This window comes from Salvelinus fontinalis, chromosome 18, assembly GCF_029448725.1.
Source record: "Salvelinus fontinalis isolate EN_2023a chromosome 18, ASM2944872v1, whole genome shotgun sequence".
NCBI classification, from domain to species: Eukaryota; Metazoa; Chordata; class Actinopteri; order Salmoniformes; family Salmonidae; genus Salvelinus; species Salvelinus fontinalis.
Window position 1 is genome coordinate 59,633,708 of NC_074682.1, and position 26,531 is coordinate 59,660,238.

The 26,531-nt window shown below is 48.4% G+C and overlaps 1 protein-coding gene across 1 annotated transcript; it reads left to right on the forward strand.

Moving 5' to 3' along the window:
* Positions 1-85: 85 nt before the first annotated feature.
* Positions 86-24,750, forward strand: nol8 (nucleolar protein 8). The gene is made up of 18 exons (XM_055869943.1): positions 86-184; positions 934-1,081; positions 2,793-2,855; positions 2,961-3,039; positions 3,351-3,501; positions 3,865-3,933; positions 5,886-7,670; positions 11,900-12,034; positions 12,758-12,922; positions 13,252-13,377; positions 15,550-15,634; positions 15,783-15,924; positions 18,218-18,301; positions 21,215-21,516; positions 21,803-21,938; positions 23,572-23,633; positions 23,784-23,866; positions 24,093-24,750. The coding sequence occupies exons 2-18, from the start codon at positions 961-963 to the stop codon at positions 24,150-24,152; spliced, it is 3,648 nt and encodes a 1,215-aa protein (XP_055725918.1). The 5' UTR covers positions 86-184; positions 934-960; the 3' UTR covers positions 24,153-24,750.
* The last annotated feature ends 1,781 nt before the right edge of the window (positions 24,751-26,531 follow it).

Consider the following 26,531-nt stretch of genomic DNA (forward strand, 5'->3'; position numbering starts at 1 on the left):
TGATAAGGATTTTTGATTTTTTTAGAAGCCAACGTCCCCGACATACAACCCCAGAGTCCCGACGACACAATGCGGAACCATGAAACTCCGGAATCAAACACATGTGTTCACAAATGTAGCCGGAATCTTCTCGTGTACCACTCGTGTACCACCATCTGGATGCGTGTGAATTTCCAACACTGAGGTAAACAGTTTGTGAATATATATATTCGTTTCGGATCGATTAACACATTTAATCTGTTACTTTACACATTTGGATTTCTGCCTCAATTTGTTGAACTTGTCCAGTTAGCAAGGTACTTATGTCAACGCGTACTGTTGTTTTTGGTGTTGATATAAACGGATTAAACTCCACGGTAAAGGAAGTTTCTGAAATTCACTAACGGCGTGGAGCCGATGCCATGCTTTGTGGAATCTAGCTCCGATTACATCGGTTCGCCCAAAGTCAATACTTAAACAAACAAACGTATTAAATGCCCACCTTGTAACTGTTTGTCTTCTTGTAGTTGCTTGTTAATCAAATACGACCACCGACTGTTTCCTTGTTGAGATTCAATTGTAACACGGGCATTTGCGCTGAAAAGTAATGATGCAAACAGTCGTTGGTTCTATTTTAATAAACTTTTATTGCGAAAGTATGGATTTCAGCAAACAAAAACAAGCACGCAGCTACAGAGGACAAACATATGTGGGACTTTCATCATTTTTATTTTACGTGTTGACCTTGGGCAAATTAATGTAGTCGGATCTACAGTCCACAAAGTCTGGTCTCGGCTCCACGCCGTTAGTTTATGATGAACTTTACCAACTTTTAAGATAGTGAGGTTTAGTCCGCTAGAGTTGATAGTGAAATCGGTCTCGCACCTAGCTTTAGCCATGCAGGACTGTACTTAGTTAGCTAGCTGATACGTTTTACCTTGTTCTCTTTGACAGATCTGTCAACGTGAGGAGTTAGTCACCATGAAACGTCTATATATCGGTGGCCTGAGCCACACCATCACTCAAAAGGATCTGAAAGACAGATTTGGTAAATTTGGTGATGTCCAGGATGTGGAACTCAGGACCAGGAGAGATGATGAAGGTATTTCATTAATTAAATTAGTCTAAGGGCAATTCTATAATAACAACTTTGCGGTTATGCCCCGACCCGTAGCAGTGCCTCTTTTAGCAGCACGTAGCCCGCGGTGGAAGGTATCCTGAAGGTAGACTGTTCTGATGGAAAGGTCACTTTCACCTCCGAGCGTTGCCCAATAAATTATTTATATCTAATTGTTTGATGTTACCGCCCCCCTCCAAATCATACATGGTGCTCAGGCTTCCTTCTACTTCCCATCTACTGCAGCATGTTGCCCAAATGCCAGACTGATTAGCTAGACAAACAGGTGTGAAACACCAGATAGGTGTATGTGATAAGAGAGACACAACATGGAATCAGTGTTTCGTTTGAACGTAGAAGGGGGCGGTAGCATCAAATAATTAGATGTAATACTTTATTGGTCGCTGCAATGCAAACAATGCCCTTTTCATCAGAACCATCTTCCGATTGAGGATTCCAACGCGGGAAAACGAGCTGCTGAAATGGGTACAGTCACTGGCCGAGTACCAATCTCACCCACTTCTATGTAATACCCTGAAACGGAACATTACTGTTTAAATACCCGCACGCACTGTCATACCTGCATACGTGACTGTGAGCTTCGTAGGGATAATCCCCGTGCTGACATTGGTACGTGAAAGTGAGCTTCGTAGGGATAATCCCCGTGCTGACATTGGTACGTGACAGTGAGCTTCGTAGGGCTGACATGACGGTGAGCTTCGTAGGGCTGACATGACAGTGAGCTTCGTAGGGCTGACATGACGGGGAGCTTCGTAGGGCTGACATGACGGGGAGCTTCGTAGGGCTGACATGACGGTGAGCTTCGTAGGGCTGACATGACGGTGAGCTTCGTAGGGCTGACATGACGGTGAGCTTCGTAGGGCTGACATGACGGTGAGCTTCGTAGGGCTGACATGACGGTGAGCTTCGTAGGGCTGACATGACGGTGAGCTTCGTAGGGCTGACATGACGGTGAGCTTCGTAGGGCTGACATGACGGGGAGCTTCGTAGGGCTGACATGACGGGGAGCTTCGTAGGGCTGACATGACGGGGAGCTTCGTAGGGCTGACATGACGGTGAGCTTCGTAGGGCTGACATGACGGTGAGCTTCGTAGGGCTGACATGACGGGGAGCTTCGTAGGGCTGACATGACGGGGAGCTTCGTAGGGCTGACATGACGGGGAGCTTCGTAGGGCTGACATGACGGGGAGCTTCGTAGGGCTGACATGACGGGGAGCTTCGTAGGGCTGACATGACGGGGAGCTTCGTAGGGCTGACATGACGGGGAGCTTCGTAGGGCTGACATGACGGGGAGCTTCGTAGGGCTGACATGACGGGGAGCTTCGTAGGGCTGACATGACGGGGAGCTTCGTAGGGCTGACATGACGGGGAGCTTCGTAGGGCTGACATGACGGGGAGCTTCGTAGGGCTGACATGACGGGGAGCTTCGTAGGGCAGACATGACGGGGAGCTTCGTAGGGCAGACATGACGGGGAGCTTCGTAGGGCTGACATGACGGGGAGCTTCGTAGGGCTGACATGACGGGGAGCTTCGTAGGGCTGACATGACGGGGAGCTTCGTAGGGCTGACATGACGGGGAGCTTCGTAGGGGTAATCCCCGTGCTGACTTTGATTGTATTTCCACAGCAGTTTTACTGTCATTTGTAATGATGTGTTGTCTGTTCTTCTTCCACAGGAGTTCCTTATAAAACCTTTGGATATATCAATTTAGAAATTACTGATGCTGATTTTAAGAAATGTAGGTGTCTTTTTATTAAATTCTCTCTCAAACATAATCTGTTATACACATTCTGATACGTCTGATAATCAGATATGTTTCTAACTGTCTTTGTGTCCCTGTTAGGTATGACTGTGCTGAACAAGACCAAATGGAAAGGTGGAACAATACAAATTGAGCAGGCCAGAGAAACCTTCTTACAGAAGTACGGATATTCCTATTTGTGTTTCACTACAAACGTAATGTAGGCCTGGGTATCTTCTGAACAAGTGTCGTCGTGATGTATCTACATCAGAAGTTGCCAACCGGCCTTCTGGAGCGCTACTACGTGTGCAGGCTTTTGCTCCAGCCCTGTTCATTAAACACTTCATTCAGCGAATCAAAATCCTGAAGGGGAACAGAGATAAGATCTGGACCTAAGTCCTACAGGAAGTGTCCGTCCTCAAGAGGAGGGTTGGCCAACTTTTGTGTACACAGTATGATTGATTTGATGTGTATGTTGTTTTCTACTGCTAGATTATCTCAGGAGCGTCATGAAGCAGCAGAGAAGATCAAGTCACCAATCGTCAACCACAAAGTGAAACTAGTGGAGTCTATGAAGGAAGCGGGAGTGGAGAACTTCCATATGAAGGCAGCTGTTCCTGGGACAGAGATACCTGGGCACAAGGTGTGTGTGTGTGTGTGTGTGTGTGTGTGTGTGTGTGTGTGTGTGTGTGTGTGTGTGTGTGGGGCGGTGTGTGTGTGGGGGTGTGTGTGTGGGTGTGTGTGTGTGTGGATATATTTGCCTGTATTTTATTATTGTACTAGACTGGTGCCAGATCTAATTGTACTGACTGTGACAACTCCTATGGTCATTGTCATGTGGTGCGACAATGGTCATACAAAGCAAAGCATTCTGAGACCCAGGTTATTATTGTGCTGTACCAGAGAATAGTGAGAATACACACAGCACTGAATGGCTGTTCTGTCGTATTTTTTCAACATCCATGTTTTTTGTGTTATTTCTCAATTATTGTTCTTTTTTTTCTAGGATTGGGTTGTGAGTAAATTTGGACGAGTCCTCCCAGTTCTTAATCTCAAGTGCCAAGGAAGGAACAAAATATCCTTTTAAAATCGCCCAAGTTTCCTTTTTATGGTCCAATCTGTAGAGAGAGGAAAAAACCGTAGTTAAAGTAGAAATCTTGTCTCGTTGCCTGGTCATCGTTTAGTGATGGTGCTTGTTTGTTTTTTTACAGATTCTTATCTTCTCGATATGGTTGTCAATATAGTTTTAAACCCGTGAGAAAGCTGTTCGTTGATTACAGCTCAGCGTTCAACACCATAGTGCCCACAAAGCTAATCACTAAGTTAAGACCCTGAGACTAAACACCTCCCTCTGCAACTGGATCCTGGACTTCCTGACGGGGCCACCTCTCAGGTGGTGAAGGTAGGTAACAACACATCCACCACGCTGATCCTCAACACAGGAGGCCCTCAGGGGGGCGTGCTTAGTCCCCTCCTGTATTCCCTGTTCACCCACTACTGCTTGGTAGTGCACGACTCCAACACCATTAAATTTTCCGAAGGTGTTAGGCCTGATCACAGACAACGATGAGACGGCCTACGTGGAGGAGGTCAGAGACCTGGCCGCGTGGTGCCAGGACAACAACCTCTGCCTCAATGTGATCGAGACAAAAGAGCTGACTCGGTACCGGTACCCCCTGTATATAACCTCCACACTGACTCTGTACCGTAACACCCTGTATATAACCTCCACACTGACTCTGTACCGGTACCCCCTGTATATAACCTCCACACTGACTCTGTACCGGTACCCCCTGTATATAACCTCCACACTGACTCAGTACCGGTACCCCCTGTATATAACCTCCACACTGACTCAGTACCGGTACCCCCTGTATATAACCTCCACACTGACTCTGTACCGGTACCCCCTGTATATAACCTCCACACTGACTCTGTACCGGTACCCCCTGTATATAACCTCCACACTGACTCTGTACCGGTACCCCCTGTATATAACCTCCACACTGACTCAGTACCGGTACCCCCTGTATATAACCTCCACACTGACTCAGTACCGGTACCCCCTGTATATAACCTCCACACTGACTCTGTACCGGTACCCCCTGTATATAACCTCCACACTGACTCTGTACCGGTACCCCCTGTATATAACCTCCACACTGACTCAGTACCGGTACCCCCTGTATATAACCTCCACATTGACTCAGTACCGGTACCCCCTGTATATAACCTCCACACTGACTCGGTACCGGTACCCCCTGTATATAACCTCCACTCTGACTCAGTACCGGTACCCCCTGTATATAACCTCCACATTGACTCGGTACCGGTACCCCCTGTATATAACCTCCACTCTGACTCAGTACCGGTACCCCCTGTATATAACCTCCACACTGACTCAGTACCGGTACCCCCTGTATATAACCTCCACTCTGACTCAGTACCGGTACCCCCTGTATATAACCTCCACACTGACTCGGTACCGGTACCCCCTGTATATAGCCTCCACACTGACTCGATACCGGTACCCCCTGTATATAACCTCCACACTGACTCTGTACCGGTACCCCCTGTATATAGCCTCCACATTGACTCGGTACCGGTACCCCCTGTATATAGCCTCCACACTGACTCGATACCGGTACCCCCTGTATATAACCTCCACACTGACTCGGTACCGGTACCCCCTGTATATAGCCTCCACATTGACTCGGTACCGGTGCCCCCTGTATATAACCTCCACATTGACTCAGTACCGGTACCCCCCTGTATATAGCCTCCACATTGACTCAGTACCGGTACCCCCTGTATATAGCTTTGTTATAGTTTTTCTTTTAATTATAACTTTTCTTAGGAAGTATTTCTTTGTAAAAAATAGTCTGCATTGTTGGTTAAGGTCTTGTTAGTAAGCATTTCACGGTAAAGGTCTACCTACACCTGTTGTATTCGGCGCATGTGACAAATATTTATTTATTTGAATTGTCACAAAAACAGAATGTTAGTTCCCCTTGACTCCGGTATCACTTCATCAAGTATGATCCGTCGAAACACAGCCACAACATCAAGAGACTAGAGAGTTCAGCTGAGGTCCTAGACCCGACGCCCGTGTCCCAACTAACGTGGGAAATGTCAGGCGGAGACGACGACATCAGCAAGAAGAGAAGAGGAGAGTTCCCACCACAGAAAAAAACACCACCCGCTAAAAAGAAGAAAGTTGGAACGACGAACCAAGTCGTTGCGAACGGACAGTCCGACAGTGTGAAGTCCTGTGGTACCTCGGAGAAAGGTTCAACGGTTCTGAAGTCTAAGGGAGAAACCAGACCTCCAAATAAACCTAAACAGACACCGGTCTCTAAGAAATTCCACACACAAACCTCTGTGTGTGTTTTTGACAGTGGCGATGACTCAGACGGTGACATTAGGATGTTGGCACAGCGGAGTGCACCGGCGGACGGCCCAGTAGTAGACGAGGATGAAGATGACTTGGTGGTGGTAGGCGATAACTACATACCCAGAACATTCTTTACGCAGCACAGGATTAAAGATGTCTGCCAGCTTCCAGGTGAGTCTTCTGGGAAGAACGAGGAGGATTATGACTCCGCTGATACGGATGAGATCCTCAACTCCAGGAAAACACCCAGCGGTACCAAGCAGGACCAACTGCCTGAGGTCAGGAAAACACAGGAGAAAGCTGAGGTGAATAAGCAAACCAACAACCTGGAAACAGACAGAACTAAAGAGAAAAAGGCTAACAAAGTCCTCCCCAAAAAGGCTGTAAAGAAAGTCTTCCCTGTAAAGAAGGCCCCTTCGTCAGAGAGTGATAGTGAGGATGATGACTCGGAAGAAGAGAGTGAGAAATCCAACTCTTCAAAAGCCAAAAAGACTTATAACGTCCTCCCTAAGAAAAAGGCTATTGAGAAATCCACCAGCCCTTCAGAATCTGATGATGATTCGGAAGAAGAGAGTGAATCTCACTCTTCAAAAGCCCAAAAGCCCGGCAAGAAGTTTGCCTCTAAAAAGAAGACCCCTCCTTCAGAATCATCATCTGACGATAGCGAATCATATGAAGATACATCTGAGGCTAGCGCCGATTCTGAATACGAAGCCATGTTTACTAACTGTCAGAGGTTAGAGTTTTCACTGGACGATCTGCAGCAGCTGGTTAGAGAATCATTTTTAAAAGGCTTGGACAAGGACAGCGACGACGACGGTCCGGGATCTGATTCACAACAACCTGGACCAAATCGTGTGTCTGAGGTGCTAGGAATAGAACCCCGGGTTACTGCCTCTAAGGCTCCGGTACCGCTGGCTAAGACAGGAAATGGAAACACACCAGAGGAGATTCTGGCGGCCATCTTTGAAGAGGACGACAGTGACGAGGTGAGTGAGAAGAAGAAGAAGAAGGGGAAGAAGAAAACGAATGCGTCATCTCTTCCTGCTTTCCAGGGCACCAAGGTTCTCTTAGCCACGTCATCACAAAGTGCCGGACAACGCAGTCTAAAAAGACAAGTTGAGGAGGACGGTAAAACGGAGACGTCCACAAAGAAACAGAAACAAGACAGATTAGTCAAGACTGTGACAAAACCCTCAGAAACTAAAGGTACAACTCGTCCTCCCCGCAGCTCGGATAGTGAAGATACAACCGAGGCACCAGCCCTCAAACTGAAAACTACTTCTAAAGCCAAGGCAGAGAAGAAGCGTGTCCCAGAGGCTAGCTCTACATCCAGCAGCAGCAGTGGTTCCTCCAGTCTGGAGTCGGAGCCTAGCGCCTCTAGGAGTGTACCCGCTGAAAAGACTCAGAAGGCTGAGGTATGTGCTCTCGCTCTCTGTGCTCTCGCTCTCTGTGCTCTCGCTCTCTGTGCTCTCGCTCTCTGTGCTCTCGCTCTCTGTGCTCTCGCTCTCTGTGCTCTCGCTCTCTGTGCTCTCGCTCTCTGTGCTCTCGCTCTCTGTGCTCTCGCTCTCTGTGCTCTCGCTCTCTGTGCTCTCGCTCTCTGTGCTCTCTCTCTCTGTGCTCTCTCTCTCTGTGCTCTCCCGCTCTGTGCTCTCCCTCTCTGTGCTCTCTGTGCTCTCTCTTGCTCTCTGTGCTCTCTCTTGCTCTCTGTGCTCTCTCTCTCTCTGTGCTCCCTCCTCTCTCTCCCTCTCTTGCTCTCTGTGCTCTCTCCCTCTCTTGCTCTCTGTGCTCCCTCCTCTCTCTCTCTTGCTCTCTGTGCTCTCTCTCTTGCTCTCTGTGCTCTCTCTCTTGCTCTCTGTGCTCTCTCTCTTGCTCTCTGTGCTCTCTCTCTCTTGCTCTCTGTGCTCTCTCTCTCTTGCTCTCTGTGCTCTCTCTCTCTTGCTCTCTGTGCTCTCTCTCTCGCGCTCTCTCTCTCGCGCTCTCTGTGCTCTCTCTCTCTCGCGCTCTCTGTGCTCTCTCTCGCGCTCTCTGTGCTCTCTCTCTCGCTCGCTCTGTGCTCTCCCTCTCTGTGCTCTCTCTTGCTCTCTGTGCTCTCTCTTGTTCTCTGTGCTCTCTCTTGTTCTCTGTGCTCTCTCTCGCTCTCTGTGCTCTCTCTCGCTCTCTCTCGCTCTCTGTGCTCTCTCTCGCTCTCTGTGCTCTCTCTCGCTCTCTGTGCTCTCTCTCGCTCTCTGTGCTCTCTCTCTCTCGCTCTCTGTGCTCTCTCTCTCTTGCTCTCTGTGCTCTCTCTCTCTTGCTCTCTGTGCTCTCTCTCTCTTGCTCTCTGTGCTCTCTCTCTCTTGCTCTCTGTGCTCTCTCTCTCTTGCTCTCTGTGCTCTCTCTCTCTTGCTCTCTGTGCTCTCTCTCTCGCGCTCTCTCTCTCGCGCTCTCTGTGCTCTCTCTCTCGCGCTCTCTGTGCTCTCTCTCTCGCTCGCTCTGTGCTCTCCCTCTCTGTGCTCTCTCTTGCTCTCTGTGCTCTCTCTTGTTCTCTGTGCTCTCTCTTGTTCTCTGTGCTCTCTCTCGCTCTCTGTGCTCTCTCTCGCTCTCTCTCGCTCTCTGTGCTCTCTCTCGCTCTCTGTGCTCTCTCTCGCTCTCTGTGCTCTCTCTCTCTCGCTCTCTGTGCTCTCTCTCTCTTGCTCTCTGTGCTCTCTCTCTCTTGCTCTCTGTGCTCTCTCTCTCTTGCTCTCTGTGCTCTCTCTCTCTTGCTCTCTCTCTCTCGCTCTCCGTGCTCTCTCTCTCTCGCTCTCTGTGCTCTCTCTCTCGCTCTCTGTGCTCTCTCTCTCGCTCTCTGTGCTCTCTCTCTCGCTCTCTGTGCTCTCTCTCTCGCTCTCTGTGCTCTCTCTCGCTCTCTGTGCTCTCTCTCGCTCTCTGTGCTCTCTCTCGCTCTCTGTGCTCTCTCTCGCTCTCTGTGCTCTCTCTCGCTCTCTGTGCTCTCTCTTGCTCTCTGTGCTCTCTCTTGCTCTCTGTGCTCTCTCTTGCTCTCTGTGCTCTCTCTTGCTCTCTGTGCTCTCTCTTGCTCTCTCTGTGCTCTCTCTGTGCTCTCTCTGTGCTCTCTCTGTGCTCTCTGTGCTCTCTCTTGCTCTCTGTGCTCTCTCTTGCTCTCTGTGCTCTCTCTTGCTCTCTGTGCTCTCTCTCTCGCTCTCTGTGCTCTCGCTCTCTGTGCTCTCTCTCTCTTGCTCTCTGTGCTCTCTTGCTCTCTGTACTCTCTCGCTCTCTCTGTGCTCTCTTGCTCTCTGTACTCTCTCTCGCTCTCTCTGTGCTCTCTCAATTCAATTTGCTTTATTGGCATGACTAACAATGTACAAATTGCCAAAGCTTTCTTTGGATATTTACAATATGGGAAAAAAATTAGAATCAAAATTGTCAACGGGACAACAGTAACAACAATAACCTAGGGTCAAAATAACCATACATTGCAGGTTGATTGGTCTGTCAGACACTGTCCCTCAACTTATGGCAGGTAGCAATGTAGTGCGCTGCCAACCCACAGCTCTCTGCGTCCTCCCCCAACAGGACGGGTAGCCTATTCTCATCAGAGAGGTCTTTGAAACCTTTTAAGGGTTTCAAATTTGGGGAAATGACACTGATTGTTTATATTTTTGACATTTTGTCAGGAAATGCAGCTCCGTCTCAGGTTCTGCTGTTGTGCAGTGGTTGCACAGCCTTTCCTCTACAGGGAGCCAGGTTTTCCTGTGTCTACCCTTCTCAATGGCAAGGCTGTGCTCACTGAGCCTGTACTTTGTCAAGGTTTTTCTAAGGTTTTGATCAGTAACCATAGTCAAATAGTTAGCCACGGTGTACTGTCGATTTAGGGACAGATAGCACTGAATTTTGCTTTGTGCTTGTGTTTCCCAATAAGCAATGTAGTTTTGTTTTGACTGTTGTAATTTGTTTTATTCTGATTGATTGGATGTTCTGGTCCTGAGGCTTCAGTGTGTTAGTAGAACAGGTTTGTGAACTCAGGACCAGCTGGATGAGGGGACTGAGGCTTCAGTGTGTTAGTAGAACAGGTTAGTGAACTCAGGACCAGCTGGATGAGGGGACTGAGGCTTCAGTGTGTTAGTAGAACAGGTTAGTGAACTCAGCACCAGGACCAGCTGGATGAGGGGACTGAGGCTTCAGTGTGTTAGTAGAACAGATTAGTGAACTCAGCCCCAGGACCAGCTGGATGAGGGGACTGAGGCTTCAGTGTGTTAGTAGAACAGGTTAGTGAACTCAGGACCAGCTGGATGAGGGGACTGAGGCTTCAGTGTGTTAGTAGAACAGGTTAGTGAACTCAGCACCAGGACCAGCTGAATGAGGGGACTGAGGCTTCAGTGTGTTAGTAGAACAGATTAGTGAACTCAGCCCCAGGACCAGCTGGATGAGGGGACTGAGGCTTCAGTGTGTTAGTAGAACAGGTTAGTGAACTCGGGACCAGCTGGATGAGGGGACTGAGGCTCCAGTGTGTTAGTAGAACAGGTTAGTGAACTCAGGACCAGCTGGATGAGGGGGACTGAGGCTTCAGTGTGTTAGTAGAACAGGTTAGTGAACTCAGGACCAGCTGGATGAGGGGGACTGAGGCTTCAGTGTGTTAGTAGAACAGGTTAGTGAACTCAGGACCAGCTGGATGAGGGGGACTGAGGCTTCAGTGTGTTAGTAGAACAGGTTAGTGAACTCAGCCCCAGGACCAGCTGGATGAGGGGACTGAGGCTTCAGTGTGTTAGTAAAACAGGTTTGTGAACTCAGCCCCAGGACCAGCTGGATGAGGGGACTGAGACTTCAGTGTGTTAGTAGAACAGGTTAGTGAACTCAGGACCAGCTGGATGAGGGGACTGAGACTTCAGTGTGTTAGTAGAACAGGTTAGTGAACTCAGGACCAGCTGGATGAGGGGACTGAGACTTCAGTGTGTTAGTAGAACAGGTTAGTGAACTCGGGACCAGCTGGATGAGGTGACTGAGACTTCAGTGTGTTAGTAGAACAGGTTAGTGAACTCAGGACCAGCTGGATGAGGGGGACTGAGGCTTCAGTGTGTTAGTAGAACAGGTTAGTGAACTCAGCCCCAGGACCAGCTGGATGAGGGGACTGAGGCTCCAGTGTGTTAGTAGAACAGGTTAGTGAACTCAGGACCAGCTGGATGAGGGGACTGAGGCTCCAGTGTGTGCTTTCTCTCTCAGTTCATTCATTGGCTTATTAAGGGGTCCAGTTGAGCTTATTTTTAAACCTAAGTAATTGTAGTGTGTGCAGTACTCTATATACTTAAACCTAAGTAATTGTAGTGTGTGCAGTACTCTATATATTTTGTACCAATTGAGAACTTTGGTCTAATTCCCTGAGATCTGGATCTTCTCTGGAAAATCATTATTTTAGTATTTTTGGGGTTTACTACCAGGGCTCGCTCTTTCTCCCTCTGTGTGTTCGTTTTCTCTCTCTGTGTGCGTTCTCTCTCTTCTCTCTCTCTCTCTTTCTGTTCGCGCTCTCTCTGTTCGCGTATCTCTGTTCTTTTATTGACTTGTATTTGTTTTTAATCTCTAATGTCAGTAGCCAAACCTACCTGGGTAAATAAAAGGCTAAATAAATAAGTGCACTTTAAATAAAGTGTAGATGTATATGATGTATTACTTGTTGCAGGTGTCTAAGAAGCCCCAGAGTGCGGTGGTAGATGCTCAGCAGCAGGACAATCAGAAACGTCTAGCCGCTCAGGAACAGAGACAGAAGGAGGTTGAACTGCAGAAGAAGCTCATCCAGGAGGCTCTGGCTAAACTGGTAAGTCACTGGTAGCATGTCACTCTGTCACATACACATATACGAGTGTCAACAACACAGTACAAGGCCCTTCTCCTGGTCAGAGCCACCAGTAAGGAGTGTGATTGCTGCTTACGTTGTTATCTGGGGGTGGCTATTGGCTTGTTGATCACTGTCATGATATCAACACATCTTACACATAGTACTCTATAGTCCGGGGGGTATATATATACCAGGGACATAGAGAGTGTATATATACAGTGGGGCAAAAAAGTATTTAGTCAACTACCAATTGTGCAAGTTCTCCCACTTAAAAAGATGAGAGGCCTGTAATTTTCATCATAGGTACACTTCAACTATGACAGACAAAATGGGGGGGGGGGAATCCAGAAAATCGCATTGTAGGATTTTTTATTTATTTATTTGCAAATTATGGTGGAAAATAAGTATTTGGTCACCTACAAACAAGCAAGATTTCTGGCTCTCACAGACCTGTAACTTCTTCTTTAAGAGGCTCCACTGTCCTCCACTCGTTACCTGTATTAATGGCACCTGTTTGAACTTGCTATCGGTATAAAAGACACCTGTCCACAACCTCAAACAGTCACACTCCAAACTCCACTATGGCCAGGACCAAAGAGCTGTCAAAGGACACCAGAAACAAAATTGTACCTAATATTTCAACAAAATAAGAAAAATGATTTAGTCAGACTTTCCTCACCCATGTCATGGTGTTTTGAGCAGGATTCAGCTGCTAATGGGAAACACCACATCAAGTTCAGCTCTGATGAGGAAGATGAGGAAGAACAGACTTCCCCCGAACCTCCCAACCCCAAGAAGAAACTGTTCCAGAACAGCCAGTCTGATGAGGAAGACTCTCGTGATGGAAAACCAGGCCTTAAAGACAAGGTACTTGGTTTTTGACGAAGGTTATAACTATAAACTAGTATGAAAGTCATTGAACCACGGCAAAATAACATCCGTAACCTACGACCCTGCGAAGAAATGTTTTTATTGAACAGTTACGTCTTATTTACAATACTAAACACATGATTGGTAGCATGGTCTCATATCTGTTGTTTGACTAGCCTGGGTACCGGTCTTATTGTGCCATCACTGCCCTGTTTGGTGTCACAAAGAGTGGCAGGATGGCACAAACAGACTTGTACCCAGGCTGGTAATCTGAGATCAGGCTCGTTGGTTGTTTCACACGTTCATTTAGCTGTTACCTGTTCCAGAAATCTGAGAAGCTGGCGGGCAGCAACCTGTTTGACGACGACGACGATGAAGATGATGATGAGGAGAAGAGAGATGGGGACAGGTTCAAGATTAAACCTCAGTTTGAAGGGAAAGCTGGAGCGAAGGTGAGCTGGTATTACAACAGTTGTCTCGCTGACTATTGACATTAGACTGACATTAGCCTGACATTAGCCTGACATTAGCCTGACATTAGCCTGACATTAGCCTGACATTAGCCTGACATTAGCCTGACATTAGTCTGACAATAGACTGACAATAGACTGACATCAGACACATTTCAGGCTGTTGACATTAGCCTGACATTAGCCTGACATTTTAGACACGTTTCAGGCTGTTGACATTAGCCTGACATTAGCCTGACATTAGATTGACATTAGCCTGACATTAGACACGTTTCAGGCTGTTGACATTAGACTGACATTAGACTGACATTAGACTGACATTAGACTGACATTAGACTGACATTAGACTGACATTAGACTGGCATTAGACTGGCATTAGACTGACATTAGACTGGCATTAGACACGTTTCAGGCTGTTGACATTAGACTGACATTAGCCTGACATTAGACACATTTCAGGCTGTTGACATTAGCCTGACATTAGCCTGACATTAGACACGTTTCAGGCTGTTGACATTAGCCTGACATTTTAGACACGTTTCAGGCTGTTGACATTAGCCTGACATTAGCCTGACATTAGCCTGACATTAGCCTGACAATAGCCTGACAATAGCCTGACAATAGCCTGACATTAGCCTGACATTAGCCTGACATTAGCCTGACATTAGCCTGACATTAGCCTGACAATAGCCTGACAATAGCCTGACAATAGACACGTTTCAGGCTGTTGACATTAGCCTGACATTAGCCTGACATTAGCCTGACATTAGCCTGACAATAGACTGACAATAGACTGACAATAGACTGACATCAGACACATTTCAGGCTGTTGACATTAGCCTGACAGTAGCCTGACATTAGACACATTTCAGGCTGTTGACATTAGCCTGACATTAGCCTGACATTTTAGACACGTTTCAGGCTGTTGACATTAGCCTGACATTAGACTGACATTAGACTGACATTAGACTGACATTAGACTGACATTAGACTGACATTAGTCTGACATTAGACTGGCATTAGACTGGCATTAGACACGTTTCAGGCTGTTGACATTAGACTGACATTAGCCTGACATTAGACACATTTCAGGCTGTTGACATTAGCCTGACATTAGCCTGACATTAGCCTGACATTAGACACATTTCAGGCTGTTGACATTAGCCTGACATTAGCCTGACATTAGACTGACATTAGCCTGACATTAGACTGACATTAGCCTGACATTAGACACATTTCAGGCTGTTGACATTAGCCTGACATTAGCCTGACATTAGCCTGACATTAGACACATTTCAGGCTGTTGACATTAGCCTGACATTAGCCTGACATTAGCCTGACATTAGCCTGACATTAGCCTGACATTAGCCTGACATTAGCCTGACATTAGACTGACATTAGCCTGACATTAGACACGTTTCAGGCTGTTGACATTAGACTGACATTAGACTGACATTAGACTGACATTAGACTGACATTAGACTGACATTAGCCTGACATTAGACACGTTTCAGGCTGGTGACATTAGACGGACATTAGACTGACATTAGACACGTTTCAGGCTGTTGACATTAGCCTGACATTAGACTGACATTAGACACGTTTCAGGCTGGTGACATTAGACTGACATTAGTCTGACATTAGACTGACATTAGACTGGCATTAGACACGTTTCAGGCTGTTGACATTAGCCTGACATTAGACTGACATTAGCCTGACATTAGACACGTTTCAGGCTGGTGACATCAGTCAGTGCCTACGTCTGGAATGACACCCTATTCTCGGGTTATTTACATTTTTTGTCATTTACATTTTTGTCATTTAGCAGATGCTCTTATCCAGAGAGATTTACATTATTTTTACTTGTTGTATTTTTTTGGGGGGGGGGGGGGGGGGGGGGGGGGCGGCGTCTGGCTAACTGTTGACGTTCTATTGTTGACAACTGTAAGTCTCTCTGGATAAGGGCGTCTGATCTGTAACAATATAAATAGCCGACGTAATAATGAGAAAATGGTCATTTAACAGACACTTTGATCAAAAACAACTTAACAAGAACTTGTTAGCAAACAGCATATTCAGTCACGTATATGTGTTATTTACCACCTTATTATCATCTTAACTTACTAACTGTTTTATGAATTAAATTGTTTGTAGCTCATGAAGCTGCAGTCGAGGTTTGGAACGGATGAGCGATTCCAGATGGATCACAGGTTTATTGACAGCGATGACGAGGAACCAGGTGAGGCTGATCAACTCTCCTATTGGCGCGTTCGTTCTCTTTAGGCCCCATTCCTAAACCCTCTCCAGACACTGCCTTTTTATTTTATTTTTTTTCTCAGTACCTTTTGATTTGTTTACTCCTTTTTTTTTTATATTTTCCTCGACAGAGATAGAGTTGTCTCAGCCGGAGAAAGAGTGCGAGCTGGTGGAGGAGAAGAAGAAAAGTCTAGACATCTTAAATAGTCTCCTGAACATCAACGTAAAACCATCTGACCCTAATAAACCTACAGCCAAGGGCAAGACGTTCAGGTCAGTCAGAATTCACTGGAGTTCATGTCACTATGTTAGAACGGTGTCTGAAATGGTACCCTGTGCCCTATATAGGGGGCCCCTGGTCAACAGTAGTGCACTAGGGGGGCCCCTGGTCAACAGTAGTGCACTATGGGGGACCCCCGGTCAACAGTAGTGCACTATGGGGCCCCCTGGTCAACAGTAGTGCACTATGGGGCCCCCTGGTCAACAGTAGTGCACTATGGGGCCCCCTTGTCAACAGTAGTGCACTATGGGGCCCCCTGGTCAACAGTAGTGCACTAGGGGCCCCCCGGTCAACAGTAGTGCACTAGGGGCCCCCCGGTCAACAGTAGTGCACTAGGGGGCCCCCGGTCAACAGTAGTGCACTAGGGGGCCCCCGGTCAACAGTAGTGCACTATGGGGGCCCCCGGTCAACAGTAGTGCACTATGGGGGACCCCCGGTCAACAGTAGTGCACTATGGGGCCCCCCGGTCAACAGTAGTGCACTATGGGGGACCCCCGGTCAACAGTAGTGCACTATGGGGCCCCCCGGTCAACAGTAGTGCACTATGGGGGCCCCCCGGTCAACAGTAGTGCACTAGGGGGCCCCCCGGTCAACAGTAGTGCACTAGGGGGCCCCCGGTCAACAGTAGTGCACTAGGGGGCCCCCGGTCAACAGTAGTGCACTATGGGGGCCCCCCGGTCAACAGTAGTGCACTATGGGGGCCCCCCGGTCAACAGTAGTGCACTAGGGGGCCCCCGGTCAACAGTAGTGCACTATGGGGGCCCCCGGTCAACAGTAGTGCACTAGGGGGCCCCCGGTCAACAGTAGTGCACTAGGGGGCCCCCGGTCAACAGTAGTGCACTATGGGGGCCCCCGGTCAACAGTAGTGCACTATGGGGGCCCCCGGTCAACAGTAGTGCACTATGGGGGCCCCCGGTCAACAGTAGTGCACTATGGGGGCCCCCGGTCAACAGTAGTGCACTATGGGGGCCCCCGGTCAACAGTAGTGCACTATGGGGGCCCCCGGTCAACAGTAGTGCACTATGGGGGCCCCCGGTCAACAGTAGTGCACTATGGGGGCCCCCGGTCAACAGTAGTGCACTATGGGGGCCCCCGGTCAACAGTAGTGCACTATGGGGGCCCCCGGTCAACAGTAGTGCACTATGGGGGCCCCCGGTCAACAGTAGTGCACTATGGGGGCCCCCGGTCAACAGTAGTGCACTATGGGGGCCCCCGGTCAACAGTAGTGCACTATGGGGGCCCCCGGTCAACAGTAGTGCACTATGGGGGCCCCCGGTCAACAGTAGTGCACTATGGGGGCCCCCGGTCAACAGTAGTGCACTATGGGGGCCCCCGGTCAACAGTAGTGCACTATGGGGGCCCCCGGTCAACAGTAGTGCACTATGGGGGCCCCCGGTCAACAGTAGTGCACTATGGGGGCCCCCGGTCAACAGTAGTGCACTATGGGGGCCCCCGGTCAACAGTAGTGCACTATGGGGGCCCCCGGTCAACAGTAGTGCACTATGGGGGCCCCCCGGTCAACAGTAGTGCACTATGGGGGCCCCCCGGTCAACAGTAGTGCACTATGGGGGCCCCCCGGTCAACAGTAGTGCACTATGGGGGCCCCCCGGTCAACAGTAGTGCACTATGGGGGCCCCCCGGTCAACAGTAGTGCACTATGGGGGCCCCCCGGTCAACAGTAGTGCACTATGGGGGCCCCCCGGTCAACAGTAGTGCACTATGGGGGCCCCCCGGTCAACAGTAGTGCACTATGGGGGCCCCCCGGTCAACAGTAGTGCACTATGGGGGCCCCCCGGTCAACAGTAGTGCACTATGGGGGCCCCCCGGTCAACAGTAGTGCACTATGGGGGCCCCCCGGTCAACAGTAGTGCACTATGGGGGCCCCCCGGTCAACAGTAGTGCACTATGGGGGCCCCCCGGTCAACAGTAGTGCACTATGGGGGCCCCCCGGTCAACAGTAGTGCACTATGGGGGCCCCCCGGTCAACAGTAGTGCACTAGGGGGCCCCCCGGTCAACAGTAGTGCACTAGGGGGCCCCCGGTCAACAGTAGTGCACTATGGGGGCCCCCGGTCAACAGTAGTGCACTATGGGGGCCCCCGGTCAACAGTAGTGCACTAGGGGGCCCCCGGTCAACAGTAGTGCACTATGGGGGCCCCCGGTCAACAGTAGTGCACTATGGGGGCCCTGGTTTCTGATGCACGTCAAATGTTCTTGTTCCTCATTTCTGATGTTTTTGGATTTTCACAGCTTGTTTAATGTTGTAATGCTTTTTTCTGTTGTTGCAGAGATATCTCAGCGTTGCAGTATGACCCAACCAACGAGGAGCACGTTGCTTTTGAAACTAAGAATGACAAGCCCAAGAAAGACAGGTAGCCGCTTCATCAGAACGAAGAGCCCGTTGTCGTAGTAACAAAAGGAAAATCAGGAAATGTGATTTGTAGAGCTGGACCAAAAAGCCCTTTATGCATTTTCTTTTAGATGAAGTCAAATGTTTTCATGGCAAAAGTTTCCTGTATGTACAAACAGTGATTCCTTGCACAAATTCGCCAGACTACTACGCACAAATTAGCCAGACTACTACGCACAAATTGGCCAGACTACTACGCACAAATTAGCCAGACTACTACGCACACATTAGCCAGACTACTACGCACACATTAGCCAGACTACTACGCACACATTAGCCAGACTACTACGCACACATTAGCCAGACTACTACGCACAAATTAGCCAGACTACTACGCACACATTAGCCAGACTACTACGCACACATTAGCCAGACTACTACGCACACATTAGCCAGACTACTACGCACACATTAGCCAGACTACTACGCACACATTAGCCAGACTACAACGCACACATTAGCCAGACTACTACGCACACATTAGCCAGACTACTACGCACACATTAGCCAGACTACAACGCACACATTAGCCTGCCTTTTAACGTCATCCTTGTACAAACTAAATAATGTAAGGTACATGGGGCCTCCTGAGTGGCGCAGCGGTCTAAGACACTGCACTGCAGTGCTAGAGGCGTCACTACAGACCCGGTTTCGATACTAGTCTGTGTCGCAGCCAGCCGCAACTTGGAGACCCATGAGGCGGTACGCAATTGTCCTAGCATCGCCCGGGTTAGGGGAGGGTTTGGCCGGACGGGATGTTCTTGTCCCATCGCGCAACAGCGACTCCTGTGGCGGGGCCGGACGCAGTGCACGCTGACACGGTCGCCAGGTGTACTGTGTTTCCTCCGAGACATTGGTTCAGCTGGCTTCCCGGGGTTAAGCGAGCACAGTGCGTCAGAAGCAGTGCGGCTTGGTTGGGTTGTATTTCGGAGGACTCACGGCTCTCGACCTTCGCCTCTCCCGAGTCCGTTCGAGAGTTGCAGCGATGAGACAAGACTGTAACTACCTATTTGGATATCATAAAAACATAGAGTAGGTGCAGCGGTGAGGTACGGTAGGAAGGTGAGGTACGGTAGGAAGGGTGAGGTACGGTAGGAAGGGTGAGGTGCGGTAGGAAGGGTGAGGTGCGGTAGGAAGGGTGAGGTGCGGTAGGAGGGTGAGGTGCGGTAGGAGGGTGAGGTGCGGTAGGAAGGGTGAGGTGCGGTAGGAAGGGTGAGGTGCGGTAGAAAGGTGAGGTGCGGTAGGAAGGGTGAGGTATGGTAGGAAGGTGAGGTGCGGTAGGAAGGGTGAGGTGCGGTAGGAAGGGTGAGGTGCGGTAGGAAGGTGAGGTGCGGTAGGAAGGGTGAGGTATGGTAGGAAGGTGAGGTATGGTGCAGCGGTGCGGTAGGAAGGTGAGGTGCGGTAGGAAGGGTGAGGTATGGTAGGAAGGTGAGGTATGGTGCAGCGGTGCGGTAGGAAGGTGAGGTGCGGTAGGAAGGTGAGGTGCGGTAGGAAGGGGGAGGTATGGTAGGAAGGTGAGGTATGGTGCAGCGGTGCGGTAGGAAGGTGAGGTGCGGTAGGAAGGGTGAGGTATGGTAGGAAGGTGAGGTATGGTGCAGCGGTGCGGTAGGAAGGTGAGGTGCGGTAGGAAGGTGAGGTGCGGTAGGAAGGGTGAGGTATGGTAGGAAGGTGAGGTATGGTGCAGCGGTGCGGTAGGAAGGTGAGGTGGGGTAGGAAGGTGAGGTGCGGTAGGAAGGGGGAGGTATGGTAGGAAGATGAGGTATGGTGCAGCGGTGCGGTAGGAAGGTGAGGTGCGGTAGGAAGGGTGAGGTATGGTAGGAAGGTGAGGTATGGTGCAGCGGTGCGGTAGGAAGGTGAGGTGCGGTAGGAAGGTGAGGTGCGGTAGGAAGGGGGAGGTATGGTAGGAAGGGGGAGGTATGGTGCAGCGGTGCGGTAGGAAGGTGAGGTGCGGTAGGAAGGTGAGGTGCGGTAGGAAGGGGGAGGTATGGTAGGAAGGTGAGGTATGGTGCAGCGGTGCGGTAGGAAGGTGAGGTGCGGTAGGAAGGGTGAGGTATGGTAGGAAGGTGAGGTATGGTGCAGCGGTGCGGTAGGAAGGGTGAGGTATGGTAGGAAGGTGAGGTATGGTGCAGCGGTGCGGTAGGAAGGTGAGGTACGGTAGGAAGGTGAGGTATGGTAGGAAGGTGAGGTATGGTGCAGCGGTGCGGTAGGAAGGTGAGGTACGGTAGAAAGGTGAGGTGCGGTAGGAAGGTGAGGTATGGTGCAGCGGTGCGGTAGGAAGGTGAGGTACGGTAGGAAGGTGAGGTGCGGTAGGAAGGGTGAGGTATGGTAGGAAGGTGAGGTATGGTGCAGCGGTGCGGTAGGAAGGTGAGGTGCGGTAGGAAGGGTGAGGTATGGTAGGAAGGTGAGGTATGGTGCAGCGGTGCGGTAGGAAGGTGAGGTACGGTAGGAAGGTGAGGTATGGTAGGAAGGTGAGGTATGGTGCAGCGGTGCGGTAGGAAGGTGAGGTACGGTAGAAAGGTGAGGTGCGGTAGGAAGGTGAGGTATGGTGCAGCGGTGCGGTAGGAAGGTGAGGTACGGTAGAAAGGTGAGGTGCGGTAGGAAGGTGAGGTATGGTGCAGCAGTGCGGTAGGAAGGTGAGGTACGGTAGAAAGGTGAGGTGCGGTAGGAAGGTGAGGTGCGGTGCGGTAGGAAGGGTGAGGTACGGTAGGAAGGGTGAGGTACGGTAGGAAGGGTGAGGTACGGTAGGAAGGGTGAGGTACGGTAGGAAGGGTGAGGTACGGTAGGAAGGGTGAGGTACGGTAGGAAGGGTGAGGTACGGTAGGAAGGTGAGGTACATGTTTTACTAAGTTGTTCTTGTCCCGTGTGTTAATCACAGTAAACTGGCAAAGAAGAAGAAGCGGAAGGAGGCTGAGAAGCTGCCAGAGGTCTCCGGGGAGATGTATTACGATGTGTCCATGGATATGAAGGAGGTGTTTGGAATCTCCAAGGAGGAGAAAACCGAGGAGGAGGAGAAGAATGTGGCCTGGGATAAAGAAGAGGAAGAGACCAGTCAGCCTATGGCAGTAGATCCAGTGATGGTGTCATCTCACCTATTAACCAATGAGGAAGAGGCATCGTCAGGCTTCAAGTTCTCATTCTTTGGGGGTGACACGGCAGCCGAAACCAACACTGAAAAAGGTAATGGACTGTACTTGCGTTGTGTGTTTACGTTTTCTTTTAATGTAACCAGCTGTCTTTGCTCTTGCCGGTCAAGTCTTGGCGTTCTGTAAACGGCATCTTCCCCTGTTCAATCTCATTAGACAGGACCAGTCGTTTTTATGACCATGTGATGGCCCATTACTGGGTTTCCCTCTGGTCTGACCCTCCTAGCCCCACACCTGCCAGTTGTCAGTACCCACAGCAGTGGCGCGATGTTTGACGTCAAGTTTAGTGTCTATATCTGTCTCTGGTTGTCCCTCTCCAGAGGAGTACCGTATCGAGACGCTCAAGGGGGCCAAGGTGTCATGGCAGGTGGACCCTCGTTTCCAGGACAGCAGTGATGAGGAGGAGGAGGAAGAAGAGGAGGCCAAGGAACATACTGACACCATTACACCCACAGAGTAATACCTTATAGCCACTTGTCTTTTTATTAACTACTTACAGCTTCAGAGTAACATCAATTATCGAGTAATAAGTTCCTGTTTACCTGTTAGGTCCCCGTTTACCTGTTAGGTCCCCGTTTACCTGTTAGGTCCCCGTTTACCTGTTAGGTCCCCGTTTACCTGTTAGGTCCCCGTTTACCAGTATCGATACTGTTAGGTCCCTGTTTACCTGTTAGGTCCCCGTTTACCTGTTAGGTCCCCGTTTACCTGTTAGGTCCCTGTTTACCTGTATCGATACAGTTAGGTCCCTGTTTACCTGTTAGGTCCCTGTTTACCTGTTAGGTCCCCGTTTACCTGTATCGATACAGTTAGGTCCCTGTTTACCTGTTAGGTCCCTGTTTACCTGTTAGGTCCCTGTTTACCTGTTAGGTCCCTGTTTACCTGTATCGATACTGTTAGGTCCCTGTTTACCTGTTAGGTCCCTGTTTACCTGTATCGATACTGTTAGGTCCCTGTTTACCTGTTAGGTCCCTGTTTACCTGTTAGGTCCCTGTTTACCTGTTAGGTCCCTGTTTACCTGTTAGGTCCCTGTTTACCTGTTAGGTCCCTGTTTACCTGTATCGATACTGTTAGGTCCCTGTTTACCTGTATCGATACTGTTAGGTCCCCGTTTACCTGTTAGGTCCCTGTTTACCTGTTAGGTCCCTGTTTACCTGTTAGGTCCCCGTTTACCTGTTAGGTCCCCGTTTACCTGTTAGGTCCCCGTTTACCTGTTAGGTCCCTGTTTACCTGTATCGATACTGTTAGGTCCCTGTTTACCTGTTAGGTCCCTGTTTACCTGTATCGATACTGTTAGGTCCCTGTTTACCTGTTAGGTCCCTGTTTACCTGTTAGGTCCCTGTTTACCTGTATCGATACTGTTAGGTCCCTGTTTACCTGTTAGGTCCCTGTTTACCTGTATCGATACTGTTAGGTCCCTGTTTACCTGTATCGATACTGTTAGGTCCCCGTTTACCTGTTAGGTCCCTGTTTACCTGTATCGATACAGTTAGGTCCCTGTTTACCTGTTAGGTCCCTGTTTACCTGTTAGGTCCCCGTTTACCTGTTAGGTCCCCGTTTACCTGTTAGGTCCCCGTTTACCTGTTAGGTCCCCGTTTACCTGTTAGGTCCCTGTTTACCTGTATCGATACTGTTAGGTCCCTGTTTACCTGTTAGGTCCCTGTTTACCTGTATCGATACTGTTAGGTCCCTGTTTACCTGTTAGGTCCCTGTTTACCTGTATCGATACTGTTAGGTCCCTGTTTACCTGTTAGGTCCCTGTTTACCTGTATCGATACTGTTAGGTCCCTGTTTACCTGTATCGATACTGTTAGGTCCCTGTTTACCTGTTAGGTCCCTGTTTACCTGTTAGGTCCCTGTTTACCTGTTAGGTCCCTGTTTACCTGTTAGGTCCCTGTTTACCTGTATCGATACAGTTAGGTCCCTGTTTACCTGTATCGGTACAGTAATAAGGTAAATACATCATGGTCATTGATAGAAAATAATATCGTTATTTATTCAACCTGGGAACTTCTGGATATTGATTATGATGGCATTAGATGGGTTGCTATCAGTGTATTGATTTTGTAAACTGTTTGTTTCTGTTCATTAGAGCGCCGCTGGCATCAAAAAAGGCCTTCTTCTTTTTCCAGTTCGACGATGAACGGTTAAAAGGTAACGTTAGGCCTTGTTTAGCAGTCACAACACGCTCTGCTAAGGGAACTGTGTTACGTTTCAACATAATTAAAAAAATAAAACAATTCAAAGTATAAAACATATAAACACAATATCAACATGACACACTTTTTTGTTTTGTCCAATCAGAGGGGCCTAAAGCGTTCTGCAGGTCATCCAAGCTGGAGGACCAAAGAGAGGAGTGGGAGGAGAAGAGGACCGGGCTCATAGAGGTCAGGCCCTGTCTCTCTGACACTTTAATGGACTTAAAACTATTCTACACTTACTTTTTTAGAAAATGGTTGCTTATAGTACTCTGTCAAATTTACATGAAATAAGATTTTCAATATAACTAAAATGATTCCTTTTGTAAAATAAGGATTGTCAGTAAAGCAACAAAAAAAAAGTACTTATACGATAATTGACCAATGTTTTTCTGATGTCCCCCCCCCCCCCCAGGAGTACCGTAAAAAACACAAAGATGCCAGAAGGAAGCTGAGAACCTCCCAGAGAAACTGACGCGCAACATCCACAAGTCGTTGAGAGGACATCTTGTCTTACCCGACCGAGTTATGACAAACGATCCATGGTAGTCAAGACTTCTCCTCGGATCATTTCAAAATTAATGTTTTTTGACTTGAGGGATGTTACTTTTTATTATGTTAAAAGTTCTAACCTACAACTTCAATCGTGTTACCAGCATAGTTTTTTTTTTTATCGTAAAGAAACATGGCCGTTTTACCAATAAAACCAGCTCCATTTTCCGCCACCAGGGGGCAGGACAGTGTCGTTTTAACTCCGATGGTGTTGTTGACTTCCTTGAGGTGGTGAGGGAGACTGAAGTTGCCCCTATAGACGCTGGTCTCGGGTCAGTTTTGCATTTCCCCCCCCCCGCTAATTGTTTGACATTAGGATTGGGGAATGGGAAGCTGATCCTAGATCTGTACCTAGGGGGAAACTTCACCCTGGAGTGAGGGAGATACTGCTGTCCACATCTAGATCTAACTCCGTTTACAATACATAATGATGTGAATCTGATCTGTGCTACAGAATTGCATGGTTGTAATTGATTTATGGCTCTTTTCTATGGAGAATTAAAACCCAGAATATCTTTCAATTGTGATTTTATTATTTGAGCCATTTGGATCACTGGGTGGAGAAAGGACTTTGTGTTATTTTGAGATTTCAGCGGACAATTTTAATGGGTTGTGTGTTTTTCCCAATTATCTTTACTAATACGTGAACAGTGTACAGTGACTACAGAGTACAGTCCTTAATATTTTGGACACTCAGTGGCTATATCTAAATTACACCTTTATTGGCGTCTCAGTGGCTATATCTAAATTACACCTTTATTGGCGTCTCAGTGGCTATATCTAAATTACACCTTTATTGGCGTCTCAATGGCTATATCTAAATTACACCTTTATTGGCGTCTCAGTGGCTATATCTAAATTACACCTTTATTGGCGTCTCAGTGGCTATATCTAAATTACACCTTTATTGGAGTCTCAATGGCTATATCTAAATTACACCTTTATTGGAGTCTCAATGGCTATATCTAAATTACACCTTTATTGGAGTCTGTGGCTATATCTAAATTACACCTTTATTGGCGGCACCAGTGATCACTGAATGGTGTGATGAGCATGTAGATCTGGTTGTCTCAGTCACCAGATCTCAACCCTATTGAACAGTTATGGGAGATTCTGAAGCAGAGAATGAGATCCGTGTTTTCCACCACCATCAACAAAAACACCATTCTTCTCGTGGAAGAATGGTGTCACTCCAATAGCCACTCCAATAGAGTGCCAGACACTTGTAGAATCGATGCCAAGTTGCACTGAAGATGTTCTGGCAGCTTGTGACTTTTATGTATTTTACCTTTATTTAAACTAGGCAACTAAGAACAAATTCTTATTTTCAATGACGGCCTAGGAACAGTGGGTTAACTGCCTTGTTCAGGGGCAGAACGACAGATTTGTACCTTGTCAGCTTTGTACCTTTGTACCTGGTCAGGGGATTCGATCTTGCAACCTTTCGGTTACTAGTCCAACGCTCTAACCACTAGGCCACGCTGCCGCCCCAACATGGTGGCCCAACATCCGATTGTAAGACACTTTGTTGGTGTTTTTGGTATTTTTGCAGTTAACTGTATGTTATTCCACCTGTACCGTTTGCTGTCAACGTGTCTCAGAGCTTTATCAGTCTTCTGTGTTACTTAACATCACACACAGCCTTCAGGAACAGTTATCTGACTACAGACACAGCCTTCAGGAACAGTTATCTGACTACAGACACAGCCTCCAGGAACAGTTATCTGACTACAGACACAGCCTTCAGGAACCGTTATCTGACTACAGACACAGCCTCCAGGAACAGTTATCTGACTACAGACACAGCCTCCAGGAACAGTTATCTGACTACAGACACAGCCTTCAGGAACAGTTATCTGACTACAGACACAGCCTTCAGGAACAGTTATCTGACTACAGACACAGCCTCCAGAAACAGTTATCTGACTACAGACACAGCCTTCAGGAACAGTTATCTGACTACAGACACAGCCTTCAGGAACAGTTATCTGACTACAGACACAGCCTTCAGGAACACCAACAGTTGAAGTCGGAAGTTTACATACACCTTAGCCAAATACATTTAAACTCAGTTTTACAATTCCTGACGTTTAATCCTAGTAAAAATGTCCTGTCTTAGGTCAGTTAGGATCACCACTTTATTTTAAGAATGTGAAATGTCAGAATAATAGTAGAGAGAATGATTTATTTCAGCTTTTATTTCTTTCATCATATTCCCAGTGGGTCAGAAGTTTACATACACTCAATTAGTACTTGGTAGCATTGCCTTTAAATTGTTTAACTTGGGTCAAATGTTTCGGGT

Excerpts from the sequence above, each read along its gene's own strand:
- nol8 (XM_055869943.1), top strand. The coding sequence starts at position 961 with ATGAAACGTCTATATATCGGTGGCCTGAGCCACACCATCACTCAAAAG. Across the intron at positions 15,925-18,217 it reads GCCAAGGGCAAGACGTTCAG|AGATATCTCAGCGTTGCAGT; the intron begins GTCAGTCAGAAT and ends CTGTTGTTGCAG. Across the intron at positions 21,939-23,571 it reads GACACCATTACACCCACAGA|AGCGCCGCTGGCATCAAAAA; the intron begins GTAATACCTTAT and ends TCTGTTCATTAG.